The sequence below is a fragment of the Pristiophorus japonicus genome, chromosome 4 (genome assembly GCF_044704955.1).
Source record: "Pristiophorus japonicus isolate sPriJap1 chromosome 4, sPriJap1.hap1, whole genome shotgun sequence".
Lineage (NCBI taxonomy): Eukaryota > Metazoa > Chordata > Chondrichthyes > Pristiophoridae > Pristiophorus > Pristiophorus japonicus.
The window spans coordinates 256,532,971-256,551,192 of NC_091980.1; the positions used below are offsets into that span (position 1 = coordinate 256,532,971).

General features: G+C 42.3%; 2 protein-coding genes across 2 annotated transcripts in view; one reads left to right on the plus strand and one right to left on the minus strand.

Annotated features, from left to right (window-relative positions):
- Positions 1 to 5,232, minus strand: part of degs2 (delta(4)-desaturase, sphingolipid 2) — a 106,645-nt gene extending 101,413 nt beyond the window's left edge. The window contains exon 1 of the mRNA XM_070877526.1: positions 5,055 to 5,232. Coding sequence (XP_070733627.1) covers positions 5,055 to 5,136 — 82 coding nt within the window. The 5' untranslated portion in view covers positions 5,137 to 5,232. The remainder of the gene's footprint in view (positions 1 to 5,054) is intronic.
- Positions 5,233 to 5,597: 365 nt separating this feature from the next.
- yy1a (YY1 transcription factor a) overlaps positions 5,598 to 18,222 on the plus strand; it is a 38,000-nt gene continuing 25,375 nt past the window's right edge. The window contains exons 1-2 of the mRNA XM_070879358.1: positions 5,598 to 6,242; positions 16,427 to 16,592. Coding sequence (XP_070735459.1) covers positions 5,741 to 6,242; positions 16,427 to 16,592 — 668 coding nt within the window. The 5' untranslated portion in view covers positions 5,598 to 5,740. The remainder of the gene's footprint in view (positions 6,243 to 16,426; positions 16,593 to 18,222) is intronic.

The following is an 18,222-nucleotide window of genomic DNA, read 5'->3' on the forward strand; positions in this document are numbered from 1 at the left end:
AACCAGACTGAATGGATTCCAACAGGGGGTTCTGAGAGAGATGAATACAGTCAGGAGAGAACTTGTTTGAGAACTTCATAGGAGAAAGAGCAATTAGAAATAGGAAGAACAGATGGATTGAGGATTTGTTTTAGGAGAGTGATGGTGCCTGAAAAAAGGGAACTGTTAATAATAGCAGCTAGCTGGGGAGTCACAAGGGGAAATGAAGGCAACAATTGGGTTTTGTGGAATAAATAAGTGAAGAAAAGCATGGGGGGAGATGACAGAGAAACTGCAGAGTGATGGAGATCAAGACTAGTGTGGGGGACTGGGAGGAGCTCTTCTCTGAACTGCCTCCAGTGCTTGAATGTCTCCCCTGTGTCTCATTGACCAGCACTGGATACAATATTGAACAGGTGGTCTGATTAGAGCATCACAGTTTGATCATGACTTCCTCTGATCTGTACTGTACTGTTTTTGTTATATATTTCAGCATTCTATTTGATTTGTTGATTGCTGCTCTGCAGTGATTGGACACATTGAGGCTTCACTCACTCCTAGGTCTTGTTCAGCTTTATCCTTAGCTTTTTCAACAACATTCATGCAGTACATGTGCACCTATTTACTCTTCCTCAAGCACTAATTTACACAATTGTCATTAAATTTCATCTGCTACTATTCCTACTTGCACATTTTCTCAACTTATTTTATATTTTATGAGCTGCCTCCAGATTCACCTGTTTCTCCTAGTTTGGAGTCATCTCCAAATCTGACAAATTTATATTGATATTTCTAAATTAATGTAAATTAAAAACTGTGATTGAAAACTTCCAGGGATATACATCATAACTATGAATTAATGGCAACACAACAACAACTTGTATTTATATAGTGCCGTTAACGTAGTAAAATGTCCCAAGGTGCTTCACAGGAGTATTATAAGACAAAGAAAATTGACACTATAGGAGAAATTAGGGCGGCTGACCAAAAGCTTGATCAAAGAGGTAGGTTTTAAGGAGCGTCTTAAAGGAAGAAAGAGAGGTAGAGAGGCAGAGAGGTTTAGGCAGGGAATTGCAGAGCTTAGGGCCCAGGCAGCTGAAAGCACGGCTGCCAATGGTTGAGTGATTATAATCGGGGATGCTCACGAGGGAAGAATTGGAAGAGTGTAGGTATCTCAAAGGTTGTAGGGCTGGAGGAGATTACAGAGATAGCGAGGGACGAGGCCATGGAGGGATTTGAAAACAAGATGAGAATTTTAAAATGAGGCGTTGCTTAACCAGGAGCCAATGTAGGTCAGCGAGCACAGGAGTAATGGGTGAACGGGATTTGGTGCAAGTTATGACATGGACAGCAGAGTTTTGGATGACCTCAAGTTTATGGAAGGTAGAACTTGGGAAGCCAGCTAAGAGCACGTTGGAATAGTCAAGTCTAGAGCTAACACAGGCGTGGATGAGGGTTTCAGCAGCAGATGAGCTGAGGCAAGGACAGAGTTGGGTGGCAATAGATGGTGTTCGTGATGGCACGGATATGCGGTCAGAAGCTCTTCTCAGGATCAAATATGATATCAAGGTTGAAAACAATCTGGTTCAGCCTTAAACAGTTGCTAGAAAGAGGTTTTGAGTTGATGGCTAGGGAACACCGTTTGAGGTGGGAAACAAAAACAATGGCTTTCGTCTTCATATTTAGTTGGAGGAAATTTGTACTCATCCGGTACTGATGTTCGACAAGCTGTCTGACAATTTAGAGACCGTGGAGGGGTAGAGCTGGGTGTTTTCAGCGTACATGTGGAAACTGACAATGTGTTTTCAGATGATGTCGCCAAAGGGCAGTATGTAGATGAGAAACAGGAGGGGGTCAAGGATCGATCCTTTGGGGCACCAGAGGTAACGGTGCGGGAGTGGGAAAAGAAGCCATTCCAGGTTATTCTCTGGTTACGACTGGATAGATAAGAATCGAACCAGACAAGTGCAGTCTTAACCAGTTGGACGACGTGGGTGAGGCATTGGGGGAGAATGGTATGGTCAACTGTGTCAAAGGCTGCAGACATGTCTCGAAGGATGAGGAGGGATAGTTTGTTACTTTGTCACAATCACATAGGATATAATTTGTGACTTTGATCAGAGCTGTTTTGGTACTATGGCTGGACAAAGACTGACCATGGTGTTTACAATACGACAAAACAACTGTCATTTAAAAGTATTATAAGTAAAGGATCAATCGTTTACCAGATATTTAACTAAGATTGCAATATTTATGTCGAAAGCAGCATTTGCTCTCATGTTATATTAAAATATATATTTAGCTTCAAAACTTAAAAGTGCAACATCGTTTGCAATGATCTGGTTTTGTTCACTAGCAATATGTATTATTGGCTGGAATATTATTGAAGGTAGTTAATAATTCATAACACCAGCTTTGTACATTCAGACATTCTCATAATTTGCTTTCAATGGTTGCTCAAATTACATTTGTAGAGAATCATTGGTGGGCAGCCACCTATCGGCTACTATCTTACTGCCTATTCATACTTAGGAAATAGTAGTAGCAGGTAATTGTTAACTTCAAATTAGTTTCTGGATGTTATTTAACCGATCATCAGGTACACAAAAGCAAATGAGAAATTACCGTTCAAATACAGATATGGGGTATGAGTACTGATAGCCGCCCAATAATGGTTTCACGTTACAAAGTACGAATTTCTTCCACGCACATCTATTCGGTTTATGCCTCACAATCATTATAAGAATTACATTAATAATGGCGCTTTCTCTATAAAGTAGAGTTCAGTTAATGTAAATCATATTTAGCTGAAATCCAATTTCTATTAAACACTAAACATAGTGGTTAAGGACCAAGCGAGATATATTAATTTAAATAAGATAAAAACGAATGCTGGTTTCATATACTCCAAGTACTGTTTTAATCGGCATCTATGGCACTTTTGAATTCTAACGGGGTCAAAGATGTTATTGCACTTGGGGAGATCGCTCGGAAATTGCAGAGAACTGCTCTGAAATTGACTGAAGGTTAAATTTCACTGATAGCCAAGATAATGGATTCCGGTTTCCCGCACACTGCTGAATGTTTCGGATTTCGCCTTCGGAGTTTTATCTTAAATGTATTTAGCTCCGACATTTTCATTCATCTTTAAAATGCATGATTTTGATTTATTAATTTGCTTTCCAGCAGATCCATGATGAAAGTTTAACAAGTGTCGTCATGATAAGAGCAAATCAAAACATCGTTTTCTTTTATTTTGTCTCATTGCAAACTATAAGAAAGAGACATTATAAGACGGTCTGATAAATCCACGTTTCACTACCATTCTTTATTCCACATGGATGTCATGAATACTGGGCATTCATAGAACCATACAGCACAGGAGACCTGTGCCAGCTCTCTGAAGGAGCTATCCAATTAATCCCACTCCCTTCCATACGCGGGATGAAAAGCTTTTAACTGCAGTTTTCTAACAGTTGAATGAGCAATCCTCCAGTCCCCGTAAATATTTCACAATGTCAAACGGTGGGCAACTGGGCAGAAAACTTCATTTTATAGTTTGCATCAGATAGGTGAATGGTTGCATAAGGTAGATGGGAACAATGTCAAGTCTTTATCGACCTCCACATTCCAAATTGTGCTTTAGCTATATCATGGGAATGCCATCCCACACATTCTGGAGACGTGGGCATTTCTCGACACTTCTTCATAGTGACTGGGTCAAAATCCTGGAGCCCAACTCCCCCCACACAGCTACGCCATGTTTTGGAGAACCATCACCGCAAAGACCGCATCCATTCGGGGAGAATGCCTACCTTCTCAGAACTGGGGTTGGGCATCAATTGCAGTTTTGGCAATGCCTGCCCACATCCCGGAAACAGGTAAAAACAGGTAAGTGCAGCATAAAATAGGGGCATATCGGGAACGCAAACTTAGAAAAACTATAAAAAGATCGCCCCAGAATAAACTTCACATTTGATTACTTTTTCAAATGTTATTCTACTACAACAACGCCTTTAACATAGTAAAACGTACCTGGGCGCTGAATATAAGTTTACATATCCCGCACAAAATCCAAGTAGGATTTGCAACAGATATCACGGACATTTATGCATCAGTCAGAACAAAGTTTACTGCCCCGCCTAAACGATCCCAAGTCCAGCCCTACCCAACTGTATAAAGATCATTCTTCGCAAATTTATGGATTTGTTAAACCGCAATTTATTGCGCAAATCTTTCAAAAAGCGCCTCCGATTCCCGTAGTCATATTTACAGTCTTTATATTGGAACAAAAATTCACTGAAATCAGATCACTGAACTCTCTAGATTTCACTTTGAAATTATATAGATCAAATTCCCACGCAGTTTTTAAATGATCCGTGTACTCAATCGATCAAATTTGCCAGCACCACATCTTAAGTATCATCAAACTTTCCAAGTTGCCCTCTTTGAATGACGTTTTCTAAAAAGATTCTTTGAAACAAATATGTACTAGAATATGTGATTCTTTAAGATATACACGAACCTGACATTTAGTGATGAAAAATACAGAGAAAAGTATTTGCAAGGTTACGTATATAGAATAATCAAATGTCAGTTCGCAATCTTAGTACTGGATAGACATGGGGAAATAAAAGAGAACGGATGAAAAAGTCTCACTGTAAGTAGTGATACATTGTGCACGACAAGTACGTGATCTGGAGAAGGAAAATACATTTCTAACCTAATCCGTAAGAGACGCAGATCGATCAGTTTCCGAGTTATCTGCGGTTGGAATATTATAAAAATGGTCCGCGTTGCTCGTCCTAACGCCCTTTACAAATACCAGCGTTCCAATAATTAATGCATATTTTATAGGAGAACTTAGGATAAAAAAACTTCACCTTCAGTAAGTACCGTTTAATTCAAATTATATAGACAATTTCTAACTTCAAAAGAAAGAAAACTGTTGAAAAATGAGAAGCGGAATAATTCTTAGCCACATTTTGATAATGATGACAAACATACAAAAAAATCACGTTTGTAGACAAATTTTATTTGATTTTTGTAAAAAAAAAAGCAATTATTATACATACCCAACATTTCTTTCCTTCTTTGCGTGTGAGGCTGATCCGTATAGACCCATTCAAAATCATCTCGTCTCATTTTGATCCCCATAATGTTGGACGTTTAATATTAATGTGTGTGTGTGTGTGTGTGTGTGTGAGTGCAGCCTGACTGCCAGCACCGCTTGTGAACGCTACCAGCTCATTCACCCACCTTAAAGCAACGAGAAAAAAAAGATTATTTGCGTGCCCAGGGGGCGTGCTCCAGAAAGAAACACATTGGCAAAGGTCCAAGCAGGTGAGTAACAAAGGGAACTGGATGCAAAAAACATTCACTCACAACCAATTACACACACACACCCAACCACCCACAAAATAAAGATTGCGCGATGTATTCACAAAAGCCACGACGCTCGGTCAAAGGCTGGCGGCAGTGTTTTTTTCCGTGCAGTGTGAGAGCTATTTTTTAATGAGTGATATGTTGGCACATGGCAACAAGGGCAAATCATGAAGGACAGGAAGTGGCATGAAGTCTCGCGGTAGTTGCCGGCAGCGCCCGAGCGGATGGTGGCTGCCGTTTTTTTTTGTTGCGAGATTTGGTGCTGATATTTTCTAGTTAATTGTTGTTGAGATAAAGCGGGGGGCAGAAAGAGAAGGCGGCCAGGGGGAGGGGGAAAAAAAACACCCGAGGAAAAGAAATAATTTTTAAAAAAAACATGGCATCGGGCGATACTTTATATATCGCCGCGGACGGCTCGGAAATGCCGGCCGAAATCGTGGAGCTCCACGAGATCGAAGTGGAGACGATCCCGGTGGAGACGATCGAGACGACGGTGGTGGAAGGGGACGAGCACCAGCCCATGATCGCCCTGCAGCCCCTCAGCGACGACCCGAGCCAGGTCCACCAGGAGGTGATCCTGGTCCAGACGCGGGAAGAAGTGGTCGGGGACGACGCCGAGCTGAGGGCCGAGGACGGCTACGAGGACCAGATCCTGATCCCCGTGCCGTCGGCCGGGGCCGAGGAAGAATTCATCGAGCAGACCCTGGTGACCGCCGTCTCCGGCAAGAGCCGCATTAAGAAAGGGGCCGGCAAGAAAGCCACCAAGAAGAGTTACCTGAACGACGGGGGTTTGGACAGGACCGGCAGGAAATGGGAACAGAAGCAAGTGCAGATCAAGACCCTGGAGGGGGAATTCTCGGTGACAATGTGGGCTTCGGGTAAGCGAAAGGGAAACAAAACCCTCTATGTGTGTGTGTGTGTGAAGAGGGGGGGAACCCAAAAAAATGATCAGTAACCAAAGTCCGCGCATTTGCGAGCTTTCCCTTCTGCTCTAGGGCGTGTCCCGCCGCATCGGGGGAGGGGGAGGGGAGAAGAAATGGCGAAAATGCGACTATTTCGGTCTTTTTCGCCGCTCGGTCGGAGCTCGAGCGGCTTATCAATGTTTTTGTTTTGAAGGGAAGCCATGTTTCCCCCAGGTTATGGGCGCCGCCATGTCAGTATGGCCGCCCGAAAACATGGCTTCCCAATCGGGGAAGATGGCGGCTGAAGATGGCGGGCGGAGCAGGAGCGAGTGCGCTGCTGCTGTTCGGGCCTTGGGCTGCTGTGGCCGTTAGGCCCTCGCTCGCGCTAGGCCTCATGGCGTAGTTCGACTTTCCGCAGCGGCGCAACCTAACCTGCTGAAACGTACACGTCAGCGAGCGAGGGGGCGGGACCTGCTGACTGACAGCCACGCGGGAGGCAGCGGGCAGCCCGCCGCCCGCTAAGCAGCCAATCAGGTGGCGGAGGGCGGGAGGCTGCCAGCAAGTTCGGTGGACTCGGCACCTAGCGAGCGGCATCGATTCGGCAGCTGCAGCAACGCTCTGTCTTCATCGCGTCTTTCTCGATCATTTCTGCTTCTCCGGTCCTGCGAGTTAATTTTGGAAAATCAAGTTCGTCCGTTTTGTGCTTTTTCTTTATTATAAAAAAAAATGTGGATTCCAAGGTCTGGGTATTGTGGAGGGCGGATGATTCTTTTACCCACGGTGGTGGTGGTTTTTGTTTTTAAAAAAAAAAAATGCTTTTCCTTATCCAATTTCGATGGAAAAAAAAAAGCAATTTGTTCTGTTCGTTTTTCTAGATTTATTGCCCGCGGGTGTGTTGTTCCTGGTTGAGTCTGAATTGAGATAGTTTGCCCCATGATGTCTGAATAGTCAGGCAGTTAGTTGTACAAGGAAATATGTCGTTTAAAAAAAAAAGTACCCGAGGTCCTGCACCTGAAGCTTTGCAAACATTCAGATTCCGAATGTGTCTTGGGATGATGTAGGACAGAAGTTGCAGCTTAGAACATTTTGTCACTCTCGTGGACCACTTTTTTTTTTTGCTGAAATGTTAATGCTTGTGTCTTGAGTACATTTATACTTTACAGTAAAAGTTATTCCAGGCAAGTTCGCATTGGCAGCAAGTATAATCTCTTGGACCCCACCCACAGTTTGACTTTTATAATTAAAGGTCTGATTAGACCTAATGAGTAGAGATTGGGCTTATACACTCGAGTTTAGAAGAATGGGAGGCGATCTCATTGAAACATACAAGATTCTGAGGGGGATTGACAGGTTAAATGTTGAGAGGTTGTTTCCCGTGGTTGGAGAGTCTAGAACAAGGGGGCATAGTCTCTGGATAAGAGGGGGGTGGTCAACTATTCAAGACTGAGATGAGGAGGAATTTCTTAACTTAGGGTTGTGAACCTTTGGAATTCTCTACTGTGGATGTTGTGTATTCAAGGCTGAGATTGATAGATTTTTGGACACTTAAGGAAATTAATGTATATGGGGATTGAGTGGGATGGTGGAGTTGAGGTCAAAGATCAGCCATGACATTGAATGGCGGAGCAGGCTCGAGGGGCTGTATGGGCCTACTGTTCCTATTTGGACAATATTAAATTGTGGATAGAACGGTTAGAGCGCAAACACTTATTCAAAAATCCAGCCCAATCTTCAAGTATAGTACAAAATGATACAAGTTCTAGATTTTGTTGGCTGTTTATCTTTTAATTGAAGTGCTGATTGTTAAATAAATAACTGCAAATATCATATCAGGAACTCCAGTAGAAGGGTACAATTCAGTACATTGCAGTTTTATGCTTGAATCGGGAATACATTTGGCTGATATAGCAAAAGCTTCAGACGTGATTCTTTAATTTGTGAAAATAAAGTTGTTGCATGTTATCATTTACCTTCATGCCCGCAACTTTATATTCATAATATTGGCATTGTTTTGAAGTTAGCCAGATGTTCAGACTTGCATAATCTATTGAAGTTTGGTATTTGTCTAAAATTATTTGTTATGATTTTGACCTTCATGCCAGCAATTTTCATATTCATAAAATTGGCATTGTTTGAAATTAGCCACATATTCAGACTTGCACACAACCTGCTGATATTTCATACTCCTATCCAAAGTCTCATCATCCTATTAGCTGCAAGTGTTGCAGATGTTTAGACTAGGTTTTTCTGCCAACATAAACATGGCACTCTTCAGTCTCCCACTCCTATTGGCAGGTCTCGTTCTCTTCTCTCCCCTCTTTTTCCAGACAACTCTGTTATAGCTGAATTGAAATTAAAGTACAAAATTGTGTGTTTTTTTTTAAAAGTGACTGAGGAGCAGATGGAGCTGTAACTGTAAAGGAAAAATGAGAGGCAATATAAATTAAATGGTTACATTTTAAGGGGGTGCAGGAACAGAAATCACTGGTTCGACCTCAGTTATTGTATTGTGTCCAATTCTGGGCACCACATTTTAGTAAGGATGCCGGGGCCTTGGAGAGGTTGCAGAGGAGATTTACTAGAATGGTACCAGGGACAAGGAACTTCAGTTATGTAGAGATTAGCAAACCTGGAATTGTTCTCCTTTTGAGCACAGGAGGTTAAGGGGATATATAATAAAGCTATTCAGAATTCTGGGGGGGGTTTTGATAGTCGATCAGAAGAAACTTTTCATTGGCAGGAGGGTCGGTAACCAGCGGGTACAGATTTAAGATAATTCTCCTTTGCACTTTCTGCATTCTGCTTGATTTGAGCCTAATTTATCATAAGCCTTTTTCTGTTTCATTTTAATTTCAATATCTTTAGTCATCCAGGGAGCTCTAGCTTTGGATGCCCTTCCTTTTCCCCTCATAGTTTGGGTACAGACTACAGTACAAACATTCCGATCTCCTCCATGCTCATTTATGATTTTACTTGCCAATCTGTATTCCCAATCCACCTGGGCCAGATCCCTTTTCAACTCACTAAATTAGTCATCTTTCAGTTGAATAACTTCACCATTTATTTTTCCCTGTCCTCCATAACTACTCTAATTTTAATCATATGGTGATCACTTTCCCAAATGCTCTCACTGAAACATGTTCCACTTGTCCCAATTCATTCTCCAGAACTAGCTCCAGCAACTGCTCCCTTCCTCGTTGGGCTGGAAATATAGTGATCAATGAAGTTTTCCTGTACCCATTTTGGGAATTGCTCCCCCTTGCCATTTGCATCATTTCCCCTTCTCCAGATACCATTTGGATAATTGAAGTTCCCCATTATCACTATTGCCTTGTTTTTACTACCTTCTGAAATTTGCTTGCACTCCATCTCCTCCCACTATTTGGTGGTCTACAGTATCTACCCAGCAGTGTAAAACAAAAAAAAAGCTCCTCTTCGCCTCCTTAACTCTTAACCAAATAGATTCTGTCTTTGAACCTTCAAGCACGTCGTCCCTTTCCAAAGCTGTAATAGTATATTTGATCAATACTGCCAATCTCTTCCTGTTGTTTCCTTCCCTATTTTACCTGAATACATTGTAGGCAGGAATGTTAAGTTCCCATTTCTGCTCTTGTTTGGACCAGGTTTCCGTTATTGCCATTGTATCAAAACCCCATATGGCAAGTTGTGCTTACAGTTTACCAACCTTATTTGACACATTCCGTGCATGCACTCCAAATCCACCTTGGTCTACTTTGCATCTCCCCTTTTCTTTCTGAACTATTTATTCTAGTAGTTTTCATTTAAGATTTTTGTCACTGCTCATTTCAGCCACTTTTTTGGTTGCACGAAATCCTGGTTTTATGGATCTTGTTTCTCTTTCATTAAAAGGAAAAATGAGATTAAACTTTTGGTGTCAAAAACACCCTTGTTTCACTCTCTTGATTCAGAAGTTTCAGTATTATTTGATTTCAATGCTTGGGTTCCTCTATTACTGTTGAGATAAGTAAAATAATGGCCTCGAAATCCCGGTTGGCTGCTTCCCATGAGAGATCCTGGTCCTCAGGCCTTCACTGACTGCACGTCGCAGCGCGTGCACGTCGCAGCGCGTGCACGTCAGGACGTCCGTAGAGTTGGAGCTGCAGTCACATGGCTCTGGGCAGCCAATCCAGGTAAAGTATGTACTCATTCATAATAATGGGAGCACTGTAAGTTGGAGTTCCCATTATTATGATTCAGAATTCCCCCCCCCCCCCCAAAGACCCAAAACACAAATTTAAAAAAAAAATAGAAAAAATACATCACCTTTTTATTAATTTAAATTATGGTTTTAAATAAACTTGCTGTAGTAGGGAGGGTTTTTAAACAATAAAATGTGTTTTTTTAATTTTATTTTATGTTTTTAAAAACTCTTACGCCCGTAAAAGTAGACTATGAGCCTGCTTTTATCAGGCGCAAGAGTTTTCAGGAAATCCGCTAGGTAAGATGTGGATAAATATTACCTGATTGGCTGCCCAGAGCCATGTGACTGCAGCTCTGCGAGTGTCCTGGATGTGGAGATACGGAGGATTTGTCAAGCTGGAACTTGACAGATCGGGAAAGCCGGTTTTCAGTGCGTGGGCATTATGTGCTGAAAACTGGTTATTGCAATGCCTTCCCAAGTCTGTACCCACTCCGTACGGACCCGGGGAGGCCGGGATTTCTGGGCCAATACCTTTTTTATTTTAGAGCAAGTGTCATAATTACAAATTGAACACACAAGACATTGGCGCACCAGGTAGATATGTTGCTGAATTCTTTGATTTTTTCCATTTTTTTGTTTTGTTTTATTGAAATAAACACTAGTTTCAATATTTCATGTAGAGGCTGTTTTTTAAAAGAAAAATCAGTTTAAATGTAAACTGTATCCTAATGCTCAATGTACTTAGCAACAACATGGCGTCGCCTCCAACTATATTGTTAATTTCAAGATGGAAGACTGATATAATAAAAAGGGATAAGGAAAATAAATGTTAAACTATTTTTGTGTGCTCACAAGCAAGAATAACTAAATATTTTTTTCTTGGATATTGGAAGTTCCAGTCATAAAATCTGACAGGAAGTGCATGTGTGCTTTCAGCTGAAAATAATGATTTGCTAAATTCGATGTGTTCTCACAACATCACCTGTCTGAAAATGTATTGTTGCACACAGTAAGCAATGTAGGGTTTCGGTTGACAATTTTAGATTGAGTATATGGAACTGTTGATGCCATAATTTCATTTTAAACTTTCGAAGCCAAACTTTAAACTAAATATGTCAAATGAAATATTGCGACTAACCCCAATACTTGATACACGTCTTGTGTGCAAAATAACTGATCTCCAAGAGTTGCAGACTTGGCGTATATGGCGGACAACTGTTTTAGCCATTCACCTTCGGATCTGGCTGGGTCACAAAATTAATTATTAAGTCCTGATCTCGTCTGCCACTATTCTAAGATCATCCTGAAATGCAAAGATAACCGTGGGCTTTTTTCTACTGCAAACCATCTTCTTAAACCCCTGTTTCCTCCACCTTTGCCTGCAACAAGGAAGTGCGAGGAGCTCATGGACTTCTTTGTCACTAAGATTGAGACCATCTGTTCAGCTGCCTCTGCTGCTTCCCTTCCTTCCCCTAGCCCATCGGCCAAACCTCCTCTAAGCTTCCCCCTGCCCTAGTCCTGAACTCTAATCTTTCTCCAATTTCTCTCCGATCTCCCCTCATTGCCTTTCCACGCTCACCCTGTCCACGTGACCCACCTCCTGCTCCTTCAATCCTATTCCCACTAAACTACTGACCACCCAACTTCCCTTCCTGCCTCCAGTGTTAGCTGATACTGATAATGGTGTTCGCTCCTCGGTTACTGTCATCCATGGTCTTAAATCTGCTGTCATCACCCCGCTCAAAAAAAAAGCCTGGATCCCTCTGTCCTTACAGACTACCACCCCATCTCTAAACTTCCTTTCCCCTCAAGTCCTTGAACGTGCGGTCATCTCACGAATCTTTCCTGGAACTCCCATGTTTGAATCCCTTCGATCAGGTTTCTGCCGCTGCCACAGTAACAAAACAAATGACATCCTATGTGACTTGAGACAGTGATAAACTTATCCCTTTCCGACCTGTCTGCAGCCTTTGACACGGCTGACCACACCATCTCCTCCAACACCTCTCTGTTGTCCAGCTGGGTGGGACTGCGCTCGCCTCATTCCATTCTTGTCTATCCCCAGTCGTGGCCAGAGAATCACCTGCAAAGGCTTCTCTTCCTGCTCCCACACCGTTAGCTTTGGTGTCCCCCAAGGATCTATCCATGGCCCCCTCCTACTTCTCATCGACATACTGCCCCTTGGCACCATCATCCAAAAACAGTATTAGTTTCCACATGCATGTTGAATACAGCCAGCTCTACCTCACCACCACCACTAAATTGTCTCACTTTGTCTGGCAGCCAATACGCATAAATTTCCTCCAACTAAATATTGGGACGACCAAACCATTATCTTTGTTCTTGCCGCGAACTTCGTTTCCCAGCAACAGTTCCATCCCTTTTCCTGTCAACTGTCTGAGGCTGAACCAGACTGTTCACAACCTTGGTGTCATATTTGACCCAGAGATGAGCTGGTGACCACCTAATGCGGGTCAGCGCGATCACTAAGACTACCTATTTTCACCTCCGTAGCATCGCTGAACTCCCTGCCTCAGCTCATCTACTGAAACCCTCATCCATGCCATGGTTACATCTAGACTTGACTATTGCAATTCTCTTTGGCCGGCCTCCCATCTTCCACCCTCCGTAAACTTCACGTCATTCAAAACTGCTGTCCATGTCCTAACTCGCACAAAGTCCCGTTCACTCATTAGCCCTATGCTCGCTGACCTACATTGGCTCCTGGTTAAGCAACACAATTTTAAAATTCTCATCCTTGTTTTCAAATCCCTCCATGCCTCGCCCCTCCCTATTTCTAACCTACAACCAATGTTCCCTTTAATTTATTTTGGGTGTGCGGCCCCATTAACGGGCTGTGCGGCACATTGAAATTCCTGTGCATGCGCGTTTTTTCCTATTGTAAAACTGGCAAGCGGCTTGCGCAGGAGCTCCAGACAGCCACACAGCTTAAAGGGAACATTGCCTACAATGCGATATCTGCCTCTTGCTCATCCTCGATTTAATCGCTCCATCGTTACCGGCTCTGCCTTCAACTGCAAGACCCTTATCTCTGGAATTCCCTCCCTAAAGTTCTCTACCTCCTTCCTTTTAAGACACTCCTTTAAAAACTACCTTTGACCAAGCTTTTAGTCATCTGCCCTAATATCTCTGGCTTGGTGTCAAACTTTGTTTGATAACGCTCCTGAGGCATTTTACTATGTTAAATGCAAGTTGTTTAAGAAATCGGGGTGCAACAAAAAGGTGTAGTGAGGTTACTTAAATATTTTATATTCCAAATCTGGGTACTTTTTAAGACTCAAAAAATGTGATTTTTGGCAGTCATCTGTATACGTAAAATGCATAGCATAAAATGAATGAAGCTAGCAGACAAGGTAATTTGTGCAGTAGGTACAGCAAAGAGCTCAACTGAAGATTTAAAAAAAAAGAACTAGATACAGCTTCTGTGGATTAACAAATTCTGAAGTATATTTTAAATGAGCTGTTCTGAATAAGGACTAAATCATTTTTCACAATTTATGATGCATACTGGCATATCACACTTTTCCATAATGTTATTTTTGTTTGTTGTAGCATGCACCTTGATTTTGGACCCGTATTCAATGCATGACAGCATACACTGCACGCAGAGAATCATGGTACTTTCGAGATTGTATTAGCCTTTATTTCTGTTGTCTGCTTTTTTTATATTTAAAAAAAAGTTTTAAATGTCACTGTCTTAAATATATACATAACATTTGAGCTTTAGTGCAATGAAAATTTCCATAATAAAAATTTAAAATAACTTATTACAGCAAGCTGAATGGTTGATGGGATATATGATATAAATGTAGTCATATTGTGAATTAAGACTGATTTCACTAATTTCCCTGAGGGAGGTGTTTGCCAGGAGTTGCTCTACTTTGCTGGTCAATATCTCTTCCATTACAATATCACAATACAAACGGAAGGCTCCCTTCAGTTATGTGAACTATTATATTCCATTCCTTTGTGCAGTCATGTTGCAGGACCATTGCGTCAACATTCAGTGCTTGCTCTTGGATGAAATTGTACGTTAATCTGGAAGGCTGGTTTCGGAGACGAGAAAGAAAATTGCAATATGGTAGATTCCTCCAATAGTGGAGCTAATAACCAGCACAGGTGCAATGAGCTGAATGGCCTCCTATATCAAATATTTCGGCAATTCTGAATGCAAGGGAGGGGGAACATTTATTTTTGATCCCTAGTTTGCTTGAGAATGTGGTAGTGGTCTTCTTGAATTGCTGCAGTCGCTGTGCTGAAGGTGCCCCCACAACGACTTTTGTTTGGGAATTCTAGGATATTTATCCGGATCCAGCGTGGGAACGATGGTATATGTTCAAGTCAGAGTGAGGGGATCTTGGAGGTGATGGTTTCCCATTATCTTGCTCCCCATATCCCTCTTGGTGGTACAGGTTATGGGGCTTGGAGGTGCTGTCAAAAAAACAACTGACTGAGTTGCTGCACTAGATAGTACCTGCTGAAGCCACAGTGTGCTGATTTTAGAGGGGGTAGATATCCAGTCCAGTTAAAGGGGCAAAGATCAAGCAGGCTGCTGTGCACTGAATAGTGTTGAGTTTCTTGAATGTTGCTGCTGCGTCCATCCAGCTGAGTCTTCATTCACACTGTCAACGTCAACTTTGTCGATGGTGGAGTTAGAAGGTGACGTACTCTGCAGAGTATCCATCCCTGAACTGCTCGTGTAGCCATATTATTGATACAGATGTTCCAGTTAGGCTTCTGGTCAGTGGTGACCCTAGGATGTTGATGGTGGAGAGTGGGTGATGCTGTTGCCATTGAAGGTGAGTGGGTGGGGTCTTTTCTTTGTCCAGATACTCATTGGCTGCTACTTGGTGCAAATGTTAACTGAACACTAGTCAGCCGAAGCCTGGATATTGGCCCAGTTTTGCTGTAGTCAGATACAGGCTACTTTGTTATTGGAGGAGTTGCGAGTGGAGCTGACCACGGTGACCACTCACTGTCAGCAAACAAGACACATTCCTGACCTTATGATGGGAGGGAAGGTCATTTATGAAGCATCTGAGTGTGATCATGCCTGGGGCACTGCTTGTGTGCTTCCTGTAGTGATGTCCTGGGGCTATGATAATTGGCCTTGAACACTAGAACCATCTTCCACTGGAAGATTTTTCCCTTGACCTCGATTGACTTCAGTGTTTCTAGGGCTCCTTAGTGCTATATGCAGTCAAATGTTGATTTGATGATGAGGGCATTTACACCAACTTCTCCTTTGACATTTTGCTCTTTCATCCATGCCTGAAACAAGGCTGTAATCGACTGCAGCTGAGCAGTATGTTGTGCACATACTTATCGATACCTCTCTATATGCATTACCCTACATTTACCTGTATTTAATTCCATTAGCCATATCTCAGCCAATTTACATAATGTCTTAAGTTTTTCACCCCCTATGTTTGGGGTGCATCTTTGGCAGGCAGAGCATCTGTTATATCGTAATCATTCATAAATATTGTACAGAACTTGGGTCCCAGAGTAAATCCCTTCGGAGCTCCATTGTTTGTGTTTACTCAGGCAGAGCATTTTCGCCACCAAGCAATTTCCCCTCTGAATTTTCTTTTTCTGTTTGAGGTCCCTTTTAAATTTGCTGCGTGGTATTTTTCCCAGGCCTGTGAGGGACCTCTCGATCGATATACGGCAGGACACCTTAGGGTGAGCGTTGTCACCATCAATTCTCCATTCATCTAGAGAATGAGCATCCTTACTAGCGTCTTATGGGGAACTTTGTCAAGATAGCCTTTTTGAATCCCGATTTAAATGTATAGCAGTATTCAAAGTCTACAAGCTAGTTAATTGAGACGAGCAGTTTGTTGGGAAATGAAAGCCTAATCTTGCTCACTCACTTGGACAATAAAACAATTCCTGCTCCATGACTTCTCCTGCCCAGATAAAATGTGAAGAGATTTTGAGGGCTTTGATTACCAAATATTTTTCTGTCTTTCAGATGATAAAAAGACTGACATTGACCATGAAACAGTGGTGGAGGAACAGATCATTGGAGAAAACTCTCCACCCGACTACTCTGAATACATGACTGGGAAGAAACTTCCCCCTGGTGGAATACCTGGCATTGATCTCTCTGACCCAAAACAGCTGGCAGAGTTTGCAAGGTGAGCAGTGTATTAGAATGCCCATCCCAACAAAACTATCTAGAACACCATTACCACAAGGACTGTTGTGGTTTTTATAAAAAAAACACCACCACCATCACCAGAGAGCAACTAGGAATGGGAAATAAATGTGACTTTGCCAGCGTCACTCACATCCCAAGAACAGATTTTGTTTTTAAGTTACCTGTTTGTGCATTTGTGTTGCTATGTGAATCTACTGATCAGTAGCAGCAAAGTGATAAATATTGAATAACTATTACATAATAGGTGCAGGAGTAGACCATTTGGCCCCTCGAGCCTGCTCCACCATTCAATAAGATCATGGCTGATCTGATCTTGGCCTCAGTTGCACTTTCCTGCCTGCTCCCCATAACCCTTGAAAAATCTGTCTTATCTCTACCTTAAATATGTTCAATAGCTCAGCCTCAACAGCTCTGTGGGGTAGAGATTCCAAAGATTCACAACCCTTTGAGAAGAAATTCCTCCTCATTTCTGTTTTAAATGTGTGACCCCTTATTCTGAAACTATGTCCCCTAGTTCTAGATTCCCCCATGAGGGGAAACATCCTCTCTACATCTATTTTGTCCACCCCCTCAATCTTAAACGTTTCAATAAGATCACCTGTCATTCTTCTAAACTCCAAATGAGTATAGACTGAACCTTTCTTCATAAGACAACCCTTTCATCTTGGGAATCAACCTAGTAAACCACCTCTGAACTGCCTCCAATGCAAGTATATCCTTTCTTAAATAAGGAGACCAAAACTAGGCAGTACTCCAGATGTGAACTCACCAGCGCCCTGTAGCATGATTTCCCTGCTTTTGTACTCCATCCCCCTTGCAATAAAGGCCAACATTCCATTTGCCTTCCTGATTACTTGCTGTACCTGCATGCTAACTTTTTGTGTTCAGGTACAAGGACCCCCAGATCCCTCTGTACTGCAGCATTTTGTAGTCTCCATTTAAATAACAATTTGTTTTTTTTATTCTTCCTACCAAAGTGGGTGACCTCACATTTTCCCACATTGTACTCCATCTGCCAAATTTGTGCCCGCTCACTTAACCTATCTATATCCCTTTGCAGATTCTTTGTGTTCTCTTCACAACTTGCTTTCCCACCTATCTTTGTATCATCAGCAAATCTGGCTACATTATACTCGGTCTCTTCATCCAAGTCATTAATATAGATTGTAAATAGTTGAGGCCCCAGCACTGATCCCTATGGCACCCCATTAGTTACAGTTTGCCAACCTGAAAATTACCATTTATCCCGACTGTTTTCTATTAGTTAGCCAATCCTTTACCCATTCTCATATATTACCCCCTACCCTGTGAGCTCTTATCTTGTGCAGTAACCTTTCATGTGGCACCTTATTGAATGCCTTCTGGAAATCCAAATACATGACATCTACTGGTTCCCCTTTATCGACCCTGCTCGTTACATCCTCAAAGAACTCTTAGCAAATTTGTCAAACATGATTTCCCTTTCATAAAACCAAACTGACTGCTTGATTGTACAAGTTGAACCTCCCTTATCCGGCACCCTCGGGACCTGCCCTTACCAAATAAGGGATTTTGCCAGATAAAAGGAGGTCAGGCTAAGGTGGGGGGATATCGGTGCCCCGGCCAGG